Raw genomic sequence first — 23,397 nt, forward strand, 5'->3', positions numbered from 1 at the left:
CTTCATGGAACCAGAGGGCCTCATTAGACTACCCTTTTATTATGGCTGATGAGTGATTTTCATACAGGTGTTTAAAGTTAATTAAAATAGACCCCAAATTTACACATACAGGGGGAGGAGAGGAGAACAATGAGCGAGAGCAACTGGAGCCACTGTTGTTGCAACTTCCTTTCCAAATAAAAGCAGAAGCGTTGGGAATGCAGAATCAGCCTCTTGACTCCTTGTCTTGGTGAGAGGCCTGTTGGGGGCCCTGTCCATTCCTCATCCCAAAAGCCAAGCTGAGTCTGGGATGAGGACAAGGGACTTCGTTGGGACCCAAGCTATCCCCCATCCCTTCCCATCCCCCACGCTCCAAGCAGGAAGCCACTCTGCACATTGTGTGCATGCTACCCTGACTCCAGGGCAGCTGCCCCGGGGGACAAGAACAGACCCCTAGACACCTTCCAGCTTCTGCTTAATCTCTTTAATGCTGTTAATGGCAAGTCTGGAAAAGGTTCAGGACAAAGTTCTTTTTTCTTTCTTTTTTAATTACAAAACTAACAGCTGTTAGAATCTTTTTTTTTTTTTTCCTTTTTTCTTTTCCTGGCTACAAAATACTCTGGGGAGATGCATTATAATTTAAAATATATAATATTGCACAAACAACCAAAAGATTAATTAAACTAAAGAAATAATCACAAAGAGAAAAGCCCCATCACATCAAAAAGATTCAGCATTCTTTCCATCCCACCCCCTCATCGAAGGTTTGAAGTGGAAGTGACCACCACTCTCTTGGCATCCCTGACCACGATCCCATTAAATCATTGGTAAATACACCAGACTATGTACAAGAATCACCAGAGCAGCATCGTGAAGCACCAGGGTCTCCAGGGATTCCTGCAGCCCCTCATTCCCCCAAGAGAGGTGCAGCTTTACCAGAGTGGAGGGTGAGAGCCACAAAGATTGGTTCTGTCTTCAGGAAGAAGGGCTTTGCAGAAGCCTGATAAGAGTCACAGGAAGTTAACCCCCGCATATCCCTTAAAGAAGCAGAAGGGCTGAGGTGGAGAAATTGGGCTTACCAGAGTTGTAAGTACTAGGCTTTGATCACTGCTCCGTACCACTGGGAGCTGGCTTGTGTCCTAAGCTCCAGGGTAGTCGAGGTGGGTAGCTGGCTGGGAGGTACCCTGCCAGGCAATGCACAGAAGGGCCTGAAGTGGCCCCTCTCTTCTTGGGGAGAAGAAGAAAAGCAAGAGCAGAGTCTTGCAGGTGGCACAACTGGGCTAAGGACTTGGGTGCATCTGACATGAAGAAGCCCTGGGAAAGTCATTGGGGACATACCAGCCTGGACTGGATGAAAGGAGGTGGGAACTCAGGGTTTGGTCACTAGATTCTGAACCACGAAGAACCTTTCCAGGAATGGAAAATGCCTGGGAAGGGGAGATTTGCCAAGAGAGGCAAATTTCCCAGAATCAAATGTCTCTTACCCACTGGGATAGGAATCAAACTGTTTGCCATCTCTGCCTAGCCAAGGGCAGGTGGCATAGCCTTCCCTGCCTGCTCATGGGTGGACAGTGTGTTGACTCGGCTTCCTCCAAGACACTGGTGGGTTTAGCTTCTGTCCACACAGGCAGAAGGGATGGAACTATCCCTTGGGATTCCCCAGCAAGAGTCCCCAGGAACAGTGGGTACTTAGCAAAGAAATGTAGGCTCTTCTGGTGAGGGGTAGGTTTCCTCCCCCTTGGGTCATCCTATGGTTGGCACGAGTCAGAGTTCTTGGTTTGGATTTTGTGAGCCCCTTCCCAGATGTGAGCAGAAGCCCCAAGGGCCAGCAAGGAGTAACCCAGAATCTGGGCCCAGAGCTCTGGTTGACAGAGGCCATTTGGGGAACATTCTTGGTCAGTGTCTTCCAGGGCCGGGCTGAGACGAGCGAGGGAAGTGGGAGGTGCTGTGGGAGGGGGAGCTGATTGCACTGGCTCCCCTCATTCCCAGTCCTCCCACTCTACATCTTCCAGCTGCAAAAGGGAGGGAATAATGGAGAGCACAAACATACATTTACTCCTCTGAGTCAAGCCCAGACCCACGCTCCTCTTGCTGCCTCCATTTCCAGATAGCCATCCCCCAAACCCCACCATCTCCCTGGGCCATACCCTGCCCCCGTATGAGCATATACCACTAGTCCTAAGGAACATGTCAGGGGAGCAGAGCTGCCCTCTGCCTCAGGGGTGACTTTGCTGCTCGGACTATTCTAGACCCAAAGGAAATGCTTCCACCAACTAACACTGGACTCTATAAGGGGACGTCCTTTAAGGAACCAAGTCAGTCAGTCCCTTAAGAAAAACTCGTCTCCTGCTGAGCACAAAAGAACATGAGTCTGAGAGGCAGAGAACTTAAGAGTGGTACTCTAGTTAGAAGCTAGCATGGTCCTGGACTACAGGTGCTCACAGGGACTTCACTAGGGACTCCAGCACCCTAGTCCCCGGCTGAAGGCTCCTCAGGCAACCTTCCCATGACCTGCTGTTAGCTGATCCCTGGAATGACAGGTTATGGAATGACTCTGCTCAGGTATACTATATGTCAGGTTTTAAAAGAGGGCTGCAAAGACACAAAAGCTCCCATGGCATGACAGGGCACCAAGGGCCTGCTCTGCCTTGGGTATAGTGAGGTCACAGGTGCAATATGCTTTTGCATAGGTCACTACCTGCCCTCAGGCTTCGGTTTCTTAATATGAAAAACAAGGCCCTTACTGTGCCTCTTCAATAGGTTTGTGAGCTACATGATAAAAGAAATTATGTGGTTCTTGTGTGACAGTGGAAGTAACACTGACTTGAACCAGATGTCTGGGCTGTAACCTCAGTCCTTTCACTTGGCTGTGAGAGCTTTTTTCCCAGCCTTTCATTCAAAATGACCCATTCTCGATTTTGAGGTAGTAACTTACAACTGGACTGGGTCTTGTGCACTGGTACAGTAACATGTACTAGTGCTCCCATGTCCCACAAGCTATACCTAATGTGTACATGCATTGTCTATCACAGCTTATATGTTAATAATGATCTATTCCACGTTTTAGATGAGAAAACAGAAGCTCGGGTTAAGTGATTAGCTCTAGATCACACTGTCTTTTGTTTTTAAGGTTAGGAATCTGCTCAGGTCCCACCAGGGGACCGTGAGTCAGAAGATTTAGGGCAGGGTTTGGTGTCTGTACTTTTTAGAAGTTCCTCGGGTGATTTTGACACAGAGCTAGTGTCAAGATCTCTCCCATCCATCCACCCTGAACTGAGGCAAAGCAGAACCTACTGATGACAACTGCTCAGGGCCTGAGTGGGAGGTCCGAGCTCTCTTTCCCACAGCCTGCTACCTCAGACAGGCACAGGGATCAACCCTGAGAGGACAGCTGGGCTTCGTGGGGAGAGTCCTCAGACCCTGGGATTGCTGGGCTTGCTTCCATAGCCAACCAGGTCCACTTACCTCCCCGGAGGCATCCACTTTGGAAAGTGCCATCTGCACTTCTTCTTCAGTCATGTCCAAGTCAAAGTCCTTTTCCCAGTCCTCGCTGATGTCGGTGCTTGAGCCTGGAACCATGATCCACAGTGTGAAAGGCAGGAAGGGGTATTTGAAGGTCGTAGCTGGAGGTGATGGCACTCTTTAAAAGGGCCTGACAGATACACACCAATTTTGCATTCTACTGTCACTGTGGCTCACTTCTCACTTTTAAGAATGTAAGGAAAAATCCTGGATTCAAAAATTTAGCCCAAAGGATGTTATTGTAGTGCTGCTATAGTGATGAAAAGTTAAAACTACTTGAAAGTCCACTGATAGGGAATTATAAAAATAATGTAAAACATTTATATACATGACAAATAATATTAAACTATTAAATGAGAAAAACACTTTGGTCCAGAGGTTCCCTGGGAGCCACAGAAATCCTCCAGAAGAAATTAACAATGAATTTCTTCCTCTTTATTCACTCCATTCTACCTACACTGATCTTGCTACTCCTGAAACACACCAGGCACATTCCCACTTTAGGGTCTTTGCATAGGCAAAGATATTTGTGGATATCTCTTCCTCAGATATCCACAGGCCAACTTTCTGGCTTCCGTCATACCTTGGCTCAAATCTCACCATCTAAATGTGGCTTACCCTAACCGGCCTTTTAAACTGCAACCCATCCTCCTCACTCTGCTCTAGTTGTTTTTTATTCCTACTGTTTTATTACTTTCTAGCCTATTTCATCATCAGATTTAATATGTTTAGTGTCTAAGAACAGAGGAGCTAGAATGAAAGCTCCCCAAGGGCAGATGAGATTTTCGTTTTGATTTTTTTATATATTCCAAATGACCAGAACACATAGCTTGTACTCAGTAAATATTCATGGACCCTTTCTCTAAACCAAGATTTCACAAACTATGGCCCGTGGACCAAATCCACCCTACCACCTGTTTTTGGAAATAAAATTGTGGCACACAGCCATGGCCATTTGTGTACATATTATCTATGGCTGCTTTCAGGCTACAATAGCAGAGCTGAGTATTTGGGACAGACTGTATTTCCCCCCCACAAAGTCTAAAATATTTGTGATCTGACTTTATAAAGTTTACTCATCCCTGCTCTAGGTGATTCTGATGCCTGCTGAAGTTCGACAACCACTGCTCTAAACATTTATATTTGGGTATGACTTCTTATAGGCAATATTAAAGAATGTAAATGTGAAATTATTACTAATAAGAAAACACAAAAATAGCTCCTGTAAAAAAAAAAAGTATATGTAGTATAATTCCATTTAAAAAATATGTTCATAGATGCATGCACACAGACAGAAAAGATGAGCAAGATACCCACAAAAATACTAACAATAGTTATCACTAGGTGATGAGGACTTGGGGTAATTTTCTCTTTTTCAAAAATGAACACATTACTTTGTAATTTTTTTTAAAGCACCTTTAAAACAAGTAGGCCCTGATCCTCCAATAGCATGACCTGTAAACATCTTATTTCTTGTCCAGCTTGTTCCTCACCAGGTGCCTAGGCTCTGAGACCCCTTAAGCCCTGCCCCCACATTCATTATAAGGAGTATCCCACTGGTCTCTCTTCCCAGCCACCTAGCTAGCCACAAGTGGTATAATAAGAGCATGGTCTCTGGAGCCAAATAGACCTGGGTGGAATCCCTACTTTCATCTATTGTGTAGTCTTGGGCAAGTTATTCTGAACTTCGGTTTATTTATAAAATAAGGATAGAACCACCTCTTTGCAAAGAACCACTGGAAGAGCTTATTAGAATAGACTCTGCCTCCACATCCCCCTCATTCGGATTCAGCAGACCTAGGTGGTGACCCAGAATTTGCATTATGAACAGGTACATGGATGATTCTGTATAGACCAGGGCCTGCAGTTTGAGATACAACAGTGTTAAGATTAGAAGTTTCGGTGTAAAGTGACACTATACACATAGTGGATATTTAACAAATGGACCTGTTAAAGGCCTTGTTTCAGAATTAAGTAATGTTGCACATGGTCCTACAGCTAGTCAGGGGCGGATCTGCAACCAAGACCCAGTTCTTCTGACTCCATATCTAAGTATCCCTGTGCGTGCAGGACACTCTGGTAGCACCTAGCTGTCAGTGCAGGCTTCCTGTGGAGTAGAAGCCAGACTCCTGGCTGATTCCTCACTTCAGAGCTGTGGCCATGGCTATGACAGCTTTCCCTAAACTCAGGTTGTCCCCTGAGGTTAGGGATTTGAAATTCTCTTCTTTAGCTTAAATACTAGGGAAGACCCTTCCAGGGATAGAAAACAGAGTGTCAGCTACAATTTTCGGAGTACTTCACATACACACTCTAGAATGGGTATTCACAGTCCCAATTTACAGATGAGTAAATGAAGGCTTTGATGGAGATGTGAACCTGGCCTCCCTGCCATCTGTCCCCTCCCACCATCCCGTCCTGTCACATACAGAGTAGGAAGATCTCCATTACACTGTGCACATGGCAGAAAACTGACCAATGTAACAATAGTTTTAGACTTCATGATGGAGTTTTACTGTTTTTTGATTACTACCCTCAGGTGGGACACAGCTCTGCAATGATGGGATTTACCCTGGGTCCTTGGGAACCCCTGTGGCTAGGACACCCCAAGAGATTCTGTTGTACCCAGAGACCAAGCCTCCCTCAGGTCATTGTAGGAAGTAGACATAAGAGGGAAAGGAATCGCTCTTTCCCTCCATTCTTCCTTTTAAGATTTACTCCCTCTACTCTGTTCCCACTGTCCCACCCTAGCCCAAGACCCTGGCTTCCCTGCACTAAGTGACTACAACTACCTTTGGTGAGTCTTCTACATCAAATTCGCAGCCCCTCCTTTCACAAATCCCCAAGTATGTCAGAGACAGTATAGCAGAACAATTAAGAGCTTATGTTGCATCTTCCCCATAATCTAATTTTGTCCAATCTCCTCCACCCACCATTCTTTCTTTTTCTGATCATGCTCTCTAATAGCCCAATTCCAAATGGAACCTAAAATTTTAACCCTTCAGCCGTTTCACTGTTATTACCTCCTTTATTCAGCTCATATTCCATGAGCCATCATTCTGATCATTTCTTGCATATACTTGGGCTCTCTTCATTTGCTCTACTGATTTTACCTGGTTAAATTTGAACCCTGGTTATATCTAACTCTCTATCTGCTCTGTGCCGGCACCTGAGCAACTGAATGTGGCTGGACAAAAGTACAACACTGCTGACTGGTGTCTCTTAAAATTCATGACCACGATACCTCAAATGTGCCTTTAGTACCGCCCATCCCAACCCAATACCTATGGGGTACATCATCTACTTCTGTATTCTCCTAAAGGGCTATTTCACACTTTTCTAAATACTTATTGCATAGGTGATTGGTCTCAGTTTCCTCTCAGTAAAAAAATGGGGAAAACTGCACAGATCTCATAGGGATTTTGTGAAGACTGAGTGATTATGCATATCAAGTATAACTCAGCAGAGCTATACAGACAGATAGAAAGTGTTCAGAGAATGACACCTCTTATCATCATTATTTCTCCAAGGCAGAGCTCTGCTCAAATTTCTTCTCTGACTAAGGACCTGTAATGGAAAAATTACCCCCAATTTACAGAGGAGTAAATGGAGGCTTAGAGATCAGTAACTTTTCTAAGTCACATGCATTGTGAGCAAAATTGGAATCTGAACCCAGAACTGTTGGAACTCCAGAGCCTGAGCCCTTAGCCTTTGCATGTAAGGCTCTTAGTACAGGCTGGGCACATGGTATAAGCAGCATGCCCTGCTGCGCAGTGGTACCAAGTCGAATCCTCTAAATTCAGCTTAAGATTTTAAGTTCTTAAGTTCTTTCTGAGTCAACCCATCTACCCTTCTTGTTTCTCCCTCTCATAGGAGACAATATAGAAAAGTGGGCTTGGTCACCACCCCTTAAATGTGCCCCATGCTCTCTGCTATCAGGATTTTGTAGGCCCGTAAGCCTGGACCACTCCCCCGCACCTGCCCCAAACTCTCCAACTCTCCTGTGTAACACCTGTCTCCTCGGTGAAACACATGCTGATGCTCAGAGGTTCCTTCTTCTTCTGAACTTCTCCAGTACCAAGTCTGTCCCATACTGCTCCATGCTTCATCATAAAGACTGCAGCTTTTGCCCCTCCCTCCTCAGTGTCTCATAAAGAGTAGGTAGGAGCTTAAGTGATGACCTCACTAAATCAGAGTGTTGGAAACTAGAAACCCTGCAGTTTCTATCAGCGAGCAGGGTAGGGTGTGGTAGGGGCTAAATGATTATCCTGAGGTCACCCAGGAGAGAAGACCCTTGATATCAATCAATATCAGAGGAATTCTCACCCCAGGATAAGGCTGAATTGTCAAAAGGATAGAAATTGGTACAATGTGGTAGGTAGTTAAGGGCATGGGCTTCAAGCCAGACAGACTGGGTCTGAATCTGGGCTTTCCACTACTGGCCATGTGAAATGACAAGTTACTTAACATTTCTGAGCCTCACTTTTTTTGTTCATCTGTAAAATAAGGAGTAATACTGACCTCACTGGGTTGTGAGATGTGAGAAATTAATATTACACACTTAGTATAGGCTCTGACATAAACCTTATTTTGTTGACTCTAAGACCTCAACAATTGTAAGATGCATCCTTATTTCTGAGAATCAGTGCATCTTAGAATTGATGAAATATGGTAATAAATACTCAATATATAGTAGCTGTCATCATTATCAGTATCACAAATGAAAGAATTCTGCTCCTAGGATCCTCACAAGGGACAAAGAGACAAGCCTGCCTTGTGAGGTGTCAACTCTCATCTGCCCTAACCCACATACTTCCTTGGGCTTTGGCCTTGACTTACCTTTCTTTCCATTGTTGGAAGGTGTAGACTTTCCACTGTCTGAGTTCAGCTCAAACACCCGTAAGTCTGTGAGCACCTCATCCCTGAGACTCTCTACTCTGGCTGGAGGCCTGGGCTCTGAGCCACTGGTGCGGCTGGCAGGGGTGTGGGGCTTGGACTGCACTGGGGGCGGGGGTCCAGTCTCGCCCACGTCCACAGCCAGGCCCTGATCCTCTAAAGATGCCTCTAGAAGCTTTTGAGACAGGTCCTTGGGCAGCACTGGCTCTTCAGATGCGGTGGCAGGCTTGGCAATCTGTGTCACGAGGGAGATGCTTTCGCTGCTCTCTGATGGGGTTACCTCTGTTGGAAGCTCAACTGGGGTCACAAGATTCTCTTCACAGGGGCTCTGGGGGCCAGGTCCTCCTTCAAAAGATGCAGAAGTTTTGACCACAGGAAACTTTGCCTCTTTTGGAGATGTGGGTGAAATGCCGACAAGCTCCTCTGTCAAGAGAGAAAGGTAAGGAAAGAGGACAATGTGCCCTGGTCAGCCCCAAGATAACCTTAGAGCTTTCTGAAGACAGACCTCAGGTTCCTGCCAAAGTTTACTCTGATCAAGACTAAAGGGCACGTTTCCTCACCCTTCTCCACTGCAGATACTCTGTTGGCCAAAGTCTCTCCTACTCGTGAGGCCTAGCACATGTCTGGTGACTTCCAGAAACATAGCCCAAGATGGCATTATAGATTAGAAAGCCAAGATTTGTAAATCAGTCATTTTTGGGTTCAGATCAGGCTCTGCTACATCCTAGGTGTACGATCTCGTAAAAGAGAAATAATGGAGTTGTGGTAATGACCCCACATGTAAAGCTCTTAGTACAGGTTGGGCATATCATATAAGCACTTAACAAATGTGTTAATATTATGTTGTGCAGATGGCTCCAACACACTGTCCTAAGCTGAGTTACCAAGTAGAGGATCTCCAGCTCCTGTCCTAAGCCAGCAGTCCCCAAGTCTAGATGGGCCTTAACATTACCAGGGGAGTTTGTTAAAAATACAAATTTGGCCACATCCACAAGGAAGGGAAGGGAATCTGGAATTTAAATAAGCATCACAGGTGACTCTGAAGCAGCTAGTCCATGGCCGCCGGGGTTATCTGCTAAAACTGACACAAGGGCTTTCTGTACCTAAACCTGGGATTCCACCAGCCTTGCTAAACGTCTCGTTAGCTCAGCCTATCTTCAGAGTGCACATGCTGTACTCATTCCCTACTCTTCCCTGGGGTGCCATGTCACTCCTGGCTTCAGAGAGAATGGTTCAGACAGTTCTCCAAAGGCAAGACCTGCTACCTGCCCATCTCCTCTCAATACCTCTTACCTTCTTCCTCTTCCCATCCAGGCTCTTCAGAGATGCTTTGTTCTGCCCGCTGCTTCAGGGCATCCCTCCGGGCCTGCTCCTGAATGTGGGGAAGGAGATGGCCAGGAGAAGTCAGGGCACCCTCTTCCCAGATCTTGGTAAGTCAGGAGACCCCAGAACTCTTGGTACCTGGTATTCCCTTCTTCCCTCAACAAAATCTAGCCCACTTCCCCCATAGCCAAGTAAAGTACCTCCTCGGGTTAGGTGAACATACCTGCTCCAGTTGATGAACTTTATAGAAATACCGATGCCAGAATTCTGAATGTGAAACAGCCGCTGGCACCTGGACAGAGGAAATGGATAAGACTCTTGGAGTGGTTGTGCGAGATCTGCATCCCCAGCCTTATCAGCCAGCTCCCAGCCACTCTGGATTTCAGACACAGACATGCTGAGCAGTGATAATCAGCACTGCTACCTCACTCCTGCTACCTTCCTGGCCCAGTGTGGCCAGGAGGGAGAAAAAAAAACTTCCATCAGGCTTTGCCGGCCCTTCCATTTTTCATCATGACTGCCAGAAACCTGGCAAATCAGTTTCCCCCATGCAAATTCTTGGCTCAGGTCCTGGCTGGTTTGGCCCTACAGCAGTGGTCCCCAACCTTTTTGGCACCAGAGACGGACGAGTGCTCCTATGAGAATCTAATGCCTGATGATCTGAGGTGGAGCTGAGGCGGTGATGGTAGCGCTGGGGAGCAGCTGCAAATACAGATGAAGCTTCACTTGTTCTCCTGTTGTTCACCTCCTGCTGTGTAGCCTAGTTCCTAACAGGCCACAGATTGGTACCATTCCACAACCCCGGGGTGGTGAACAGGTTCCTAACAGGCCACAGATTGGTACCATTCCACAGACCCTGCTCTGCAGGGTCTCCCACTAGCTCTATAGGATCTCCCACTGCTGTCTAGGCCAGATGACTCCAAAACGACTCTGAATATGTCCCTCCCACCTCCCGACACCTCAAACTGGGAGCTGGCTGAAGTCCTGTCGGCTGGGCCCTCACCATCTTGGTGTAGAGGGCCCGGATGGAGGGGCTGCCTACAAGGAGTTCTGAGATCTCCCTTTTCTTCTCTTCCAAGCAGAACTGGGAAAGCCAGGCGTCAAACAATTCCGGGGGCCCTGTAAAGGGACAGACACTGATGGTCAGTTCCCTGGGTCTGGGCCTACAGAAAACACACCTAAGCTTGAACATGGACATTGGGGAAAGCTTATGGTTTTTTCAAAGCCATTTGGCCCAAAGTGGTGGATAAGGCAGGGTGAAGGGGTAGGTGGACCTCACTGACATCAGGGCGCAGCACCTCAGTGATCTTCAGAATGGGCTACAGACTCCATTCTCTCCCATGACTGCTCGTGTTTTAGCCCACTGCACTTGGTCCTCTCTGAAACAGCTGTTCTCAGGTCACCAGTGACCCATGATGCCAGATCCAATGGCTACTTCTCTGTCCTCCCTCATGTGACCAACCCAATGTCTCCTGGGGCCAGTTTCTGGCCCCGGGAGACATTGCTTTCCTCTTGAAGCCCTCTTCTCTACTGGCTTCTTACTCTTTGGTGATTTTCTTCTCATTTCTTTATTTCCATCTGAGTCTTCCATGGGGACCTTCCTAGATGCCTCCCTATCTAGTCACTCTGGATTCCACTTCCTCAGTGTCTCTTATATGCACACCTTCCTTTTCATTCCTCCTTCCACTTCCTAGGTTCTGGCCTTACTTTTGACATGAGGATTCCTACCGAGCCTCCTAACTGGTCTTCCCATCTTCTGTCTCGCCCTCTCTTTCATCCTCGGCAACAATGCCCAGGGCTCTTTTATAAAATATAAGATCTGATCGCCTTGGGCCTCAAAAACCCTTCAATAGTTCTCTATAGGAGGGCTTTTTAAACCCATCTTTAGGACACAAAGATGGGCTTTAAGGGGTCAAAGAATTCCTATTTTGCATATAAAATTCTGTGGAGAGAGGGTTTGTCATTTTCAACAGATTTTTAAAGGCTTTTGTGACTAAAGGTTAAAAAGCACTACCTTGAGCATTTTAAGGCAAAATTCAAATTGCTTAGTCTGGCACGCAAAGTATTCCAATCTGGCTCCCACTGCGGCTCTGCCTTCATTCCCTCACATGCACCCTTTAATCCAGCCTTCCCAAATGTCTAGGTATTCTATTCTTTCTCGACCTTCAAATGTCCTGTTGCCATGCTTGAATACTCATCCCCCACTTTAAAAAATAAAATTAGTTTACTGCTAATTCACCCTTAAAACCTCAATTCAAATGTCACATCCTAGGTTCCCAGGCTGGGTTGAGTGCCATCCCTCTGGGTTCCCACTGCCCCCATCTTTCTGTGGAAACAGTCACTCCATCTCTACTATCTTTATTCCTGTTTCTCTCTCCTAACAGCAGGTTCCTAGAGGTCTGAACCAGGGTTTGACTCATTTTTGATCTCTAGTTCCCAGCCTGGAGCTTGCTGTACAGCAGAGGTTTAGCAAACAGGCAGGGCAACAGAGCTGTGAAGGAGCCTGAGCTGAAGATGAGGGAGAGGAGCAAAGCCTCTGCAGACAGGGATGAAGACAGCCTAGGTTCAGGGAGGAAAAAGGGACCACCAACTCATCCTACTAGATGTAAGGTACACACTAGCCCCACTGTGGTCCCTCTACACTGGGGGTGGTACTGCTACCAGAGACAAACAGGGAGCACAGCCTTGACCCCCTTGGTCTCCCTGCCCTGCAAGCCTGCCCCCTCACCGCTACCCCCTCACCATCTGGTTCATTGCAGTAGGTTGCTGGGTCTGACTGCAGGCTATAGAGGCGAGCCTATAAGAAACAGAGAACATAAATTCTGCAGTGCTGGGCAAAGAAAGCACCCCCTCCCTGGCAGAGTACCCAATCAACCACAGTCCAGCTTCTCCCCTGCTGGCTACCATACCCACAGGGCATGTGTCAATTAAAACTGTAGCTAGGGAGTGAAGCGCTGGGCCAGGAGTCCAAAACTGAAGCTCCCAGAAAAATGGTCTTTCACCTAGTATTCCACCCAGTATTCCACCCCTGGGAACTAAGAAAATACAGTATAAACAGGCTACAAAATTATATGTATAAAATGCTTTTGAATTATGTGAAATTTGACAAATGCTAGTACAAATATATTAATAAAGTCCAAATTCATGAGCAAGTTTTGAAATAATGTAACTTCTCCAAATTAAAACCATTCATCAAGACTTAATTTCACAGTCAATCTTCCAAATGAACTGTAAGCTGTGTTCTCATCAGGGCCACAGAAGTGGCAAACTTTAGCTGGTCAACAGAAAACCCTATCTTCCTTCCTCAGTATTGCATGAAGCACGGGCTGGCTGGCTGCATCGGAACTTCAGCAAGTGGTTTTTGTGATTCGTTGTTTATAATTTAAAATCCTGTAATTTAAAACTTTTCACGATTCCACTCAAACATTCACTAAGTGGTGGTGTTAATTCTAGCGCTGAAAAATGTGCTTGAAAAATCAGTACATTTAGAGTGGAACTTCAGTGTGGTAAAATCCTATCAAGAAAGCCAAACTGCTATGACACCACACTGTGAATGTAGGAGAAAACATTCCATGAAATCCAAGAAGTAATGATGAGAAAATAAAATGTGGTAGAAATATACTACCATTGTCTAAGTGCTTTGAAGACATCCTCCCCCACCCCATATATTTATTCCTATTGGAAATTAGTCTTAAAGAACCCAAATGTGGAAAAGATTATGCCTGTAAAGGTGATCCCTCAAGCATTTATTATGATTGAAATCTGAAAGGAATCCAAATGTGCAACACTAGGGAAATAACTGAATAAATTACACTATATTCATTTGTAAAAATTTAAAGATATTAGAAATGATGGTGATTGGGAAAAGTGCTAAATTTAATGTTAATTTTTTAAAAGCAGGTTACAAAATTGCATGTTATTATAAAATGCCTTTTTTGTTAAAAATAAAAAACCCAAACTATCTTTACCCATGTTTGTAAACAAAAAGAAATGGAAGGCTATACAACGAGAAATCAGTTTTCTCTGAGTGATGGGATTATGGGTTTAGAAATAATTATCTTCTTGCTTATCGGTATTTTTAAATTTAATTATACACATATATTTATTTTTTAGTGTGAACACATATTGCTTTTGTGATTATTGGTGGGAAACTAGAGCTCAGCGCTATTAGGCACCAGCAGGGGAGGCCGCCTGTGAATACCTTGGTGCCATCATAGGGCTCAGCTGTGCCAGAGGGTGTGCCCATCAGGGTGATGACATCGCAGTCGATGGTTTTGTCTGGTGAAGGAGCAAAGGTGTCGGAAATCACACCTAGAAAGTCAGATAATCCCTTCTTCATTTTCTCCGTCGCTCCTGAGGAGCCTTCAGTCTGCAAAGAGAAGCCAGCAGAAGAAGCAAGTGGCCCAGGAATAGGCTACAATCTGGGATATGGGGTATGGAGGGGTAAAGGATCAGGAGCAAAAGTGTACCGTGTATGTGGGGACCAGGGAAGTGCTCATGACCTTTCACCCCATCTCTAGGGCTGGAGAAGGAGAAGCAGCCAGGCTTTCCATCCCTCAGATAGGGGGTGGGGGGTGGGAACAGAGCTACAGTAGGCCTGTACAGGCCAGAGAAGAGCTCTTTGATTGGCTGTTTCATCAAAATTTCAAAGCCGTCCAGGCTGATCAAAAATTGACAGACGAGGAGCTATGCCATGGACATTCAGTGGGGAAGAGAACTCCTGGGTAGAGTGATAGAACAAGTACTAGCTATGGAGTCAAACTTGAATTTGATTCCCAGCTCTACCACCTGTTGGTTAGAAGACCTAACCCCTCCCCGAGTCTTCACTTCCTTATCTGTACAATGCAGATAAATATACTTCCTTCAGAGGGCTACTGTAAAGATTAAAAGAGATAAGGCATGTATAATGCCTGGTACAGAGCAAACATTTAATAAATAATGGTATTGTAATATCACAATTTCATCATCATTGCTCAGGAAGTAAGATATATTTGGCTGAAGGTTGGGAGAGTTAAGGGTAGAATGAGAACAGATAGTTTTCCTTAGAGACAAGCCTAGGACCAGCTGCGGGCCAATGTCTGGACGTCACTGAAGGGGTAGGTAGGCCACCAAGCTTGAGACACGCTAGTTAGAATGCGGAAGAGCGAGCAGGGATAGGATGCTGAAAGACAGGGCCAGGTTCTAAAAACTTCATGGAAAACTATATCTGTATTCCTGATTAGGCTGTCCAGGCATTTTAAACCTAGAACCTATTCAATTTGGCACATGTTGGCACAGGTATACAATCATATTTGTTAAAAGAAAAAAAGAATAAATAAATTAAAGAAACAAGTGATGTCCCTGCTACTGGCTAGACTTAACACAGTTGAGCAGGATTACTACTTGTCATTTATGCTCATCAGTAGCTATGCAGGCAGCAGTATTTTACAACATTCAACAAAAAATTTGGCTAAAAAAACTCCAAAACATGTTTTTCACAACATGGCCTCTAGAGATAAGCAATTGATTCAGATGGTGATCGAATGAGGAAACTGCAATCTGTCTCAATACTAAAGGAAAAACTGTAATATAAAACCAGTACATTGTACTTCATCGGAAACTGGAGACTTGCAGGAACATCCTTATACACAGTTTTCACTTTCACACTGACTTCAGAATCTAACTCCTATCTCACAAGAGGATTCCATTGGATATCTCTGATTAATAAAAACAGGGCCAGTAAGAATATAAGTTGGTACAACCTTTCTGGAGGATAGCTTTGCAATGGATATTAAAAGGCCTAAAACTGTACTCATTCTACGATCTCTTTCAATATTTTATTATAAAGAAAATGTTAAGGGCAAAGATTTAGCAATTGGAATGTTCGCTGCAGCTCTGTTTACAACACGGGAAAAAACTGAAACAGGAAACTAGGAACTGGTTAAACCCACATAATACCATACCATTTATGATGCTGCAAGAATGAGGTCTCCAATGATTACGACGAAAAGTGGTTATAAAATATGGTATTCAATTGATTCCAATTTTGAAAAAGAAAGTGTACATACGGGATATACTCCCCAAATATTAATAGTAGTTATTTCTGGGAGATGGGAATATGGGTGTCTCAAGGCCTTTCTTTCGCTTTTACTTATATTTTGTAAACTGTCTACAATGAATGACTTTGATGATAGAAAAACCTTTGCTAAGATAATACAGAAGTGGGAAAACTTATTATTACTTAAAATATGTAGCTTGTTTGCTTGACACACATAATTCTTTCAAAATGGATGACTATGGGGAAAAATAAAATCATGTAAAAAAAATGTTAGAAAGGTTGGGAGCCCCTACCAGGGTCCCAGGGCAGGTCAGGCTGTGAAGGACAGTCACTTGGAGGATATAGGTTGTACTTACAGCCAGCTTCTCCTTGACCACACTGGCCGTGGCTGCAATGGTGCAAGCCGTGTCATGTTGCACCACCTGGGTGAACTCTGTCAGGTCTCGCTTCATGAATTCCAAGGCTTCAGAGGACTACGGAAAACAGAGAGGAATGACAGAGCCAGCTGGCTCTACTACTCTTTGTTCTTGTTCCCTGTGCTTCTTTGGTACCAGAAAGACACACAGAAAACTGAAGTGATATGGAAAGCCTGGGCTCAAAAACACTGTTCACTTGTCCCAATTCCAAGACCTGATATCTGACAACAGAGAGCACAGAGGAACTTCCTGCTGCTCTGAGAACAGGAACTGAGTATCAGCCCAGACCCTTACAAGCTATATAGCAATGAGTAACTCTCACCTAGTCCTCAGCTGTCTCCTCTAAAATGAGGGAGGTGGCCTGGATCAGTGGTTCTCAAGAACAGACTGGGTAAGAAGACACATATAACTTGAAAACAAAACAATTTGCTGCGTTGTTTTGATATGCCTTAAGACAATGCATTTGTTATTTGTAACATGAAAAAAAGGTGTGATTTTTTTTATCAAAGGAAAGTGTTTCTACCTTATTTGTTACTGGGAGATTCAGCTGAAATGAGGCAATACGTAAAATTATCTGAATGGTTTACTAAACATGCTGCATTAATAAAAGATTAGAAAGTTTTTATGAGTAATTTTTGACAATTTAATACCAGTAAAAAGATGTGTGATTTTGTGATTTTTACATGCAACAAAGAGGGTGTTAGGTAAATAATGGATTGGATTCTCTCAGGCACTTTCTTGATCCCACCATTCCAGGGTTCTATTCACCCACACAGCTCCTTTGAGTGAACTGATGCTTGCTTCTTTGAGTGAACTGATACTTGTTTCTTACCCTGCATTCAGACCCAGTTTGAGACAGCAGACTCTCAGCTCTTGTCTAAGTCTTGCCCTGCCTTGCTTCATTCTCACCTACTCAAGGATGCCTTCCTGGACTACCTCTGTGCTCACTGCTGCAAGCCCTCTTATTTTACACGAGTATAATCACCTGCATTTTTTTAGCATGTTTTTGAGTATTCTGGTAGTTTTTTTTTCCTTGGGGAAGGGCCTGCTTAGTTTTTATCAGCCCAGGAAGTCTCTGAGTGGGGCAGTCTCATCTATCAGCCAGAGGCTTCCTCGTCATGCCTCCTCATCAGACTCGGGCCTCCTCGGGTCATTTATTAATTCTCTCTCTCCATTCAAAATGCCACCATCTTAGTCTAGGCTGACCTGCTCTTTCATCTGGATTTCTCCCAGGTTGCATCAGATATCTCTCCTAGAGAAGCTTCCTGGAGAAGCTTCCCTGATGCCACCTCAGACTAGGTTGGCACTCCCCTGCTTCATGTTCTAAGGGTATCTGCACATTCTCTTCTTTAATATTTCTCATACTTTAGACTTATGATTACCTGTTCAATGGCTATCCTCCTGCATAAACTGTGAGTTCTGTGAGCATGGAGCCCATGTTTTTATTCATTGATGCTTCCCCAGTGTCTGATATAGAGTCTGACATGGGTAGGTGCTCAAAAAATGTTTGCTTGTTAAATTTACATGTATCAGGGCAATTTAAATTATATAACCAATTGCATCATTATTTGATGAAAGGTTGCCTCCCTAACTAGATTGTGAGTGTGGAGGGGACAAATATGAACATGGTGCTTGCCCTCAAGAAGGTCAGTCTGCTGGAGAAAATGCTCACATAATAGTGCTGACATACAAGGACAGACCAGTGACCGGTGTATTATAGGGAAATGGAAAGACTTGTTGAAGAGGAGCATGGACTGTGCTCTAAAAAGTAAGCAGGAGTCAGCCCAGGGAGCCTGGGCATGGTGGAGCATGGGGTTTACTGAGGCCTATGAGCATTTTAGCTCTAGTGAACATAAAAGTTTAAAGCAGAAATTGTGAGGGATAAAGCTGGAGAGGTTGCCGAGGGAGACTATGGAGTACCTGGTCAGCTCTGTGGGTGATGGGGAGCTACTGAAGATTTGAAAGAGGTGGGACATGATGAGATTTGCATTTTTAATAGGTCATTCCAGTGACTGGTATGGAGGATAGGTCCAAGGGTGACAAGATCAGAAGAGGGAAGAAGGCCAGTCAGGAAGCTGTTGCAATAGTCCAAGAAAGAAAATGGAAGAATATGAATAAGAACAGTGCTGGTACGGATGAAGAGAATGAGACTGGTTCAAAATATATTAGGCAAAAAAGGCGGATTTAGTGACTAACTGCATATACTGACCGAGGACAAGACAGAGTCAAAGAAGAGCTACTGGCTGCAAAACTAAGTAACTAGGGTAGATGCAGTGCTGCCAACTGACAAAGAAAATGCTAAAGGGGGAGCACGTTTACAAAGAAGATGATGATAATGACTTTGGTCACGTATAATCTGCAGTGACTTTGGGATATCTGAAAAGTTGTCCAGCAAGAGTTATTCTCAGACACTCAAGCTCAGAGAAAAGGACTGAGTCACCTTAACATGAAAAAGGAGTAGTTTGTAAACAGAGCAGTGGACTGAAGACAAGGATCCTCAAACAAACCTTTAAGGGGCAGGTGGAGGAAAAGAAACTCATGGAAACAATCAGGAAAGGAAAGCCTGCAGAACTAAGAGAGAATCATGTCACAAAAGGCAAGGGAGTAGAGTTTCAAGAAAGAGGGAATGATCACTAGTGTCAAATGCAGCTGAAGGGTGCAGGAAGATAAGGGCTGAAAATCATCCACCGGATTTGGCAAGTGGAAGGTAAAGCTGAGTGTGTATAAAGATAAGTTTATATGTGGTGGCTTCCTGGGTGGGGAGAGAGTTAAGAAAGATGCTGTTGACCTTAAATTTTAAAAAGCAGGAGCTGAGATGGTCTCCCTGAAGTAGAAATTGAAGTGGTTGAATAGGAAACTTGAAAGAAGAGTTAGGTTTCGGGAAAGTTTCTAGATGCAACGGAGGAGAAGCAAATTAGAGACTGAAAAAGCTTGCTGGGGAGTGCTCAGGCCCAGAAGAGTTTGGAAAATCTGTGGTGGGGCCAAAGAGCAATGTGACTTTCTCTACCCGTGTCTGTGGGCAAGTGCGCACACATACACACACAAACACACACAAATAGGTGAAAGTAAGGAGAAGAGGAAAGCAGGTTATAGCACCATCTCAGAGCTGTTCCTCTGGGCCAATGTATGCTATGGGGTGCAAGAGAACTGAGGGTGCTGGGAACTGAATGGTCCACATGGAGCCAGGATAGGAAGGGAAGGAAGCAAGACCAGGAAAGTACTGAAAGATCGAGAAAAAAAAGGAAAATGGACTGGTGGTATTTAAGAGGTTTCCCCATCACTCTCAGCACTTAGTAAAACTAGCCAACACTTATATAGTAATTACTGTGTGCTAGATATTATTCTTAGGGCTTCACGTATATTACTATTTAATCCTCACGACAATCCTATCAAGTATGTGTTAGTATTCTCATTTTACAGATGAGGAACTAAGGCCTAGAGAAGTTAGCTAACTTGCCCAGGTTCATATGAGTAAGTAGCTAAGACAGGGAAATTAACTTTCCTCTTTATGAATGGGGAATTGTTAAAGGCAGAAGCCTCACTTACCCCCCGTTTTCAATGAGAGTTCTCTAAGAACAAAGATGGAAAGCAAATCAACCACCTATTTTTCATGAGTTATGGCAAGACTAACCTTGAGGGAAACACGCAAGAGGCCCTCACACAATTGCTAAATAAATGTCAGACTCTTAGTTGATCAGCAAGAAGCAAGCTACTTGGGGGTCTCTTCTATTAACCTCAGTGTGAAATTCTCTATCTTGGTTCTCATCAAAACACAAACCGCTCAAGGCATTCTCAGATTTGCTGGGCCGTAGGTGAAAGAAATACATAGGCCAGGGGAGGATGAAAATGCTCCTAGATGAGAAGGATGATGAAGCCAGAAGCTTCCTGGTGTCTGCCCTGAAGGATTCATCCCAATTGCTTGAGGTAAATAGTAATTAACTTTTTCCAGAAGTCATTTGAGTTGGTTTTGACAAACTAGCCTGGAATGAAACAGAAACGCACGATGGCATCGTTCATTGGCAGAGCCAAACTTCACTCATCCCACAGGTATTGCTGTCTCTCCTATAGACTAAGAGCTTTGTGAGGCCCAAGATTGCAGCTGTTTAGCTAACATGGGTATCTTCAGGAGAGGGCTGGCTGTGGCGTATACGCTAATATTTATATGACTGTAGGAGTAAGTTTCTATCGCTAAAATCCTTTTTCTTCAAGGCCTACTACAGATGTTCTCTCTTCCGCGAAGTTGTGAATTTCCCAAGCTGGAATAAATTGCTATGGATTCCTACGAAAGGGTCGCTCCAGCCTTTAAAATAATCTGGTCTGGGGTGGGGGAGATGGTCTGTTCTCCTGCAGGTCTAAAATTAAGGTCCAAGTAGGGCTCATCCCTGAGGCCCGGCACCAATACTGGTCGGGCGGGGTCGCTCGGACCAGGTTGCAAAGAGGCGGCGCGGGGCCCTGCCAGAGGAAAGGAGCCGGCTCAGCTTACCTTTTCTTTGACTGTCTGGTAGCTCTGCTGCAGCCAGCTCCGCCACCATCCCACGTCCTCCCTGTGGAAGACAGACACATCAAGCGGCCCCGCAGTGCGACTCTTGCCCGCGCAATGGTCGGGTCTCAATTTCCCCCTCGGATGTGGCCCGCAAGCTGAGGTTTTGCAGACCGCTTTCCCAACCCCTCATACTTGTGACTCCACCCCGCCTTTTCAGCTCCGTCCACTGCCGCGCTGGCCTCCTGTTCCCCACCGGGACCCTGGCCCAGCACCCCGACCCTGGGAGAATTCAGGCCCCAACGCCCGAGAGCTGGATGACAGGCTCACCCTTCTGCCATCTTGCCTGCGTGACATCACCACTATTTACTGACCTTTGACTTCCGACACGGCACCGCCCCCTCAAGCACCGCCCCGGAATGCTCAGCCCAATCCTCGTGCGGACAGGGCCTTCATACCAATTTCCCCCCGCCCCCGTCATCATTTGACTCCGCCTCTTTGAGTTTGGTCCAGTCTCTGTCCGGAGTTCGCCCTTATACTCCGCCCCTAAGTGCTTAGTCCAATCGTCACTCAGTTTCCTCGTAAGGCCCACCCCCCAAGCGTTAGCCCCCTTCTCACCAACCTCGAATCTTTCTCCGTCCCAGGCAACGTCCGCTACGGTGGCTGCTATGGGCCACGGTCAGCTCGCTGGCTGAGTGGCGGAAAACTGGGAGTAGAAAAAAGGGAGAGAGTCCCGCTGGAGCGAACCCGGCTGAAGCTCATATGTCTTGATCCCTGAGCTCAGGGCTATGACCGCCCCTCCCCGCCCCCGTTTATGAAACCAGCCGCGTAGCAGCTGCATGGGGTCTCTTCGGGCTACTTCGACAAGCTCAGACTGCGGCGCTCTGGGTCATTAACATCTAGATGGAGAAAAATTCAGAGGTGACTTCGATGCAGCCTCCGGAGGGGCTCTCGGGTTATCGGGGAGACACACATTCAGTGTTTCAATTCAAAACAACTCGAGTCGGATGTGGTCAGGAGAAATGTGGAGACGGTCTGGAGGAGGGAGATTTGAGGAGTGTGTGAGGGGTGGTTGGGGGTGGAGGGAGAAGGAGGGGAAGAGAGGGAGAGAGGAGAGGAAGAGGAGGGAGAGGGAATATGAATGAAGATGGGGGAGACTATGCACTTGCACTAGATCCCATTCCCTTGTCTGTTTCAGGGTGTAGCTTTATAGTTCTCTCCCCGCCACCTCATTTCCTCTCCCTCTACACGATTATTCGTATCATACATACTGTTATTTCTCCCATCTTAAAAGCAAGCAAGCAAACAAAAACCAACTCCTTCTTGACCCTACACCATTTCCTTACTCCCTTTCACAGCAAAACTCCTGAAAGACTTCCCTATACTCGCTTCCTCCAATTCCCCTCTCCTCGCATTCTCTCTTGGACTCACTTCAGTCAGGTTTTTGCCTCCCCACAATCCTTTGAAATAATTTGTTAGGATGCCAAGATCAATGACCAATTTTCAAATCTTACTTGAAAAAACAGCACCTTATTTAACACAGCTAATCACTTTCCTTCTCTTTCAAACATTTTCTTCACCTGGCTTCCAGGACACCATGTTCTGACTTTCCTTCTATCTCACTAGCATCTTCCTCTCAGTGTTCTTTGCTGTTTTCTCATCAACCTTTGTTGCTGGAATGTGCCAGAGTTCAGTCCTTGGCCCTCCTTTTCGATGTCTATAATCATTCCTCAGATGATCTCATCAAGTCTCATGATTTTAAATGTCATCTATATATACACTGGAGACTCTCAAATTTTCTCACCAGGCCACACATCTCTGAACCCCGGGTTTTTGATCTCTATTTGGATGTATAATAGACATATTAAACTTAACATGCCCTGAACTCCTCATGTATCCACCTCAACTTACTGCAAACCTTCCTAAGGCTGTAAATGGCAACTTCATCCCTCCAGTTATTCAAGCCCCAAACCTGAGAGACATTTCTTTCATACTCCGAAGCTAATTCCTTGGCAGATCCAGTTGGCTCTACCTTTAAAACAAAACCAGAGCCCAGTCACTTCTCACCACCTCCACTGCTACTATGTAGGTCTAAACCACAATCATCTCACCTGGATAAATACAAAAGCCTCTTAACCATTATTTTTGTGTCCACTCTTGCCTTCCTATAGTCTAGTTTTAATTCATTATGAAAGTAATCTTTTAAAAAAACATAGGACAGTGGAAATGTAAAATGGTGCAGCTGCTGTGGAAATCAGTACAGTGATTCCTCAAAAAATTAAACTGAATTATCATATGATCCAGCAATTCTACTTCTAAATATATACCCAAAAGAATTGAAGGCAGGAACTCAAACAGATATTTGTACACCCATGTTCATTCCTGCATTATTCACAGTAGCCGAGGGGTAGAAGCTACCCAAGTGTCCATTGACAGATGAATGGATAAACAAAATATGGTATATATCTACAATGGAATATTATTCAGCCTTTTAAAAAAAGGAAATTCTAATACATTCTACAACATGAAGCTTGAAGACATTATGCCAAGTGAAATAAGGCAGACATGAAAGGACAAATATCGTATGAGTTGATTTATATGAGGTAGCCAGAGTAGTCAAATTCATAGAGACAGGAGAAGTGGTTTCCAGGAGCTGGAAGGAGGGAGGAATGGGATTAGTATTAGTGGGTGAAGTTTCAGTTGGGGAAGATGAAAAAGTTCTGGAGATGGATGGAAGGGGAAAAGAA

The 23,397-nt window shown here is 45.0% G+C and overlaps 1 protein-coding gene across 1 annotated transcript; it reads right to left on the reverse strand.

Moving 5' to 3' along the window:
* Window positions 1–444: 444 nt before the first annotated feature.
* On the reverse strand, window positions 445–21,038 carry BSDC1 (BSD domain containing 1). Its single transcript, XM_011357853.1, has 11 exons — window positions 20,981–21,038; window positions 20,654–20,714; window positions 16,111–16,227; window positions 13,919–14,086; window positions 12,460–12,514; window positions 10,721–10,836; window positions 9,941–10,009; window positions 9,688–9,766; window positions 8,338–8,817; window positions 3,445–3,548; window positions 445–1,991 (listed from the first exon to the last, which is right to left on the reverse strand). Exons 1-11 carry the CDS (start codon window positions 20,989–20,991, stop codon window positions 1,959–1,961), a joined length of 1,293 nt encoding a protein of 430 aa, XP_011356155.1. The 5' UTR covers window positions 20,992–21,038; the 3' UTR covers window positions 445–1,958.
* Window positions 21,039–23,397: the final 2,359 nt, after the last annotated feature.

This window comes from Pteropus vampyrus, unplaced genomic scaffold, assembly GCF_000151845.1.
Source record: "Pteropus vampyrus isolate Shadow unplaced genomic scaffold, Pvam_2.0 Scaffold36, whole genome shotgun sequence".
In the NCBI taxonomy this organism is placed as follows: Eukaryota; Metazoa; Chordata; class Mammalia; order Chiroptera; family Pteropodidae; genus Pteropus; species Pteropus vampyrus.

Bases quoted from the DNA above. Each gene is read 5' to 3' on its own strand.
- BSDC1 (XM_011357853.1), bottom strand. The intron at 14,087-16,110 runs GTAAGTACAACC...TTCTCTTTGCAG, and splicing joins TGGTCAAGGAGAAGCTGGCT to ACTGAAGGCTCCTCAGGAGC. The intron at 8,818-9,687 runs GTAAGAGGTATT...CTCTCTTGACAG, and splicing joins TGGATGGGAAGAGGAAGAAG to AGGAGCTTGTCGGCATTTCA.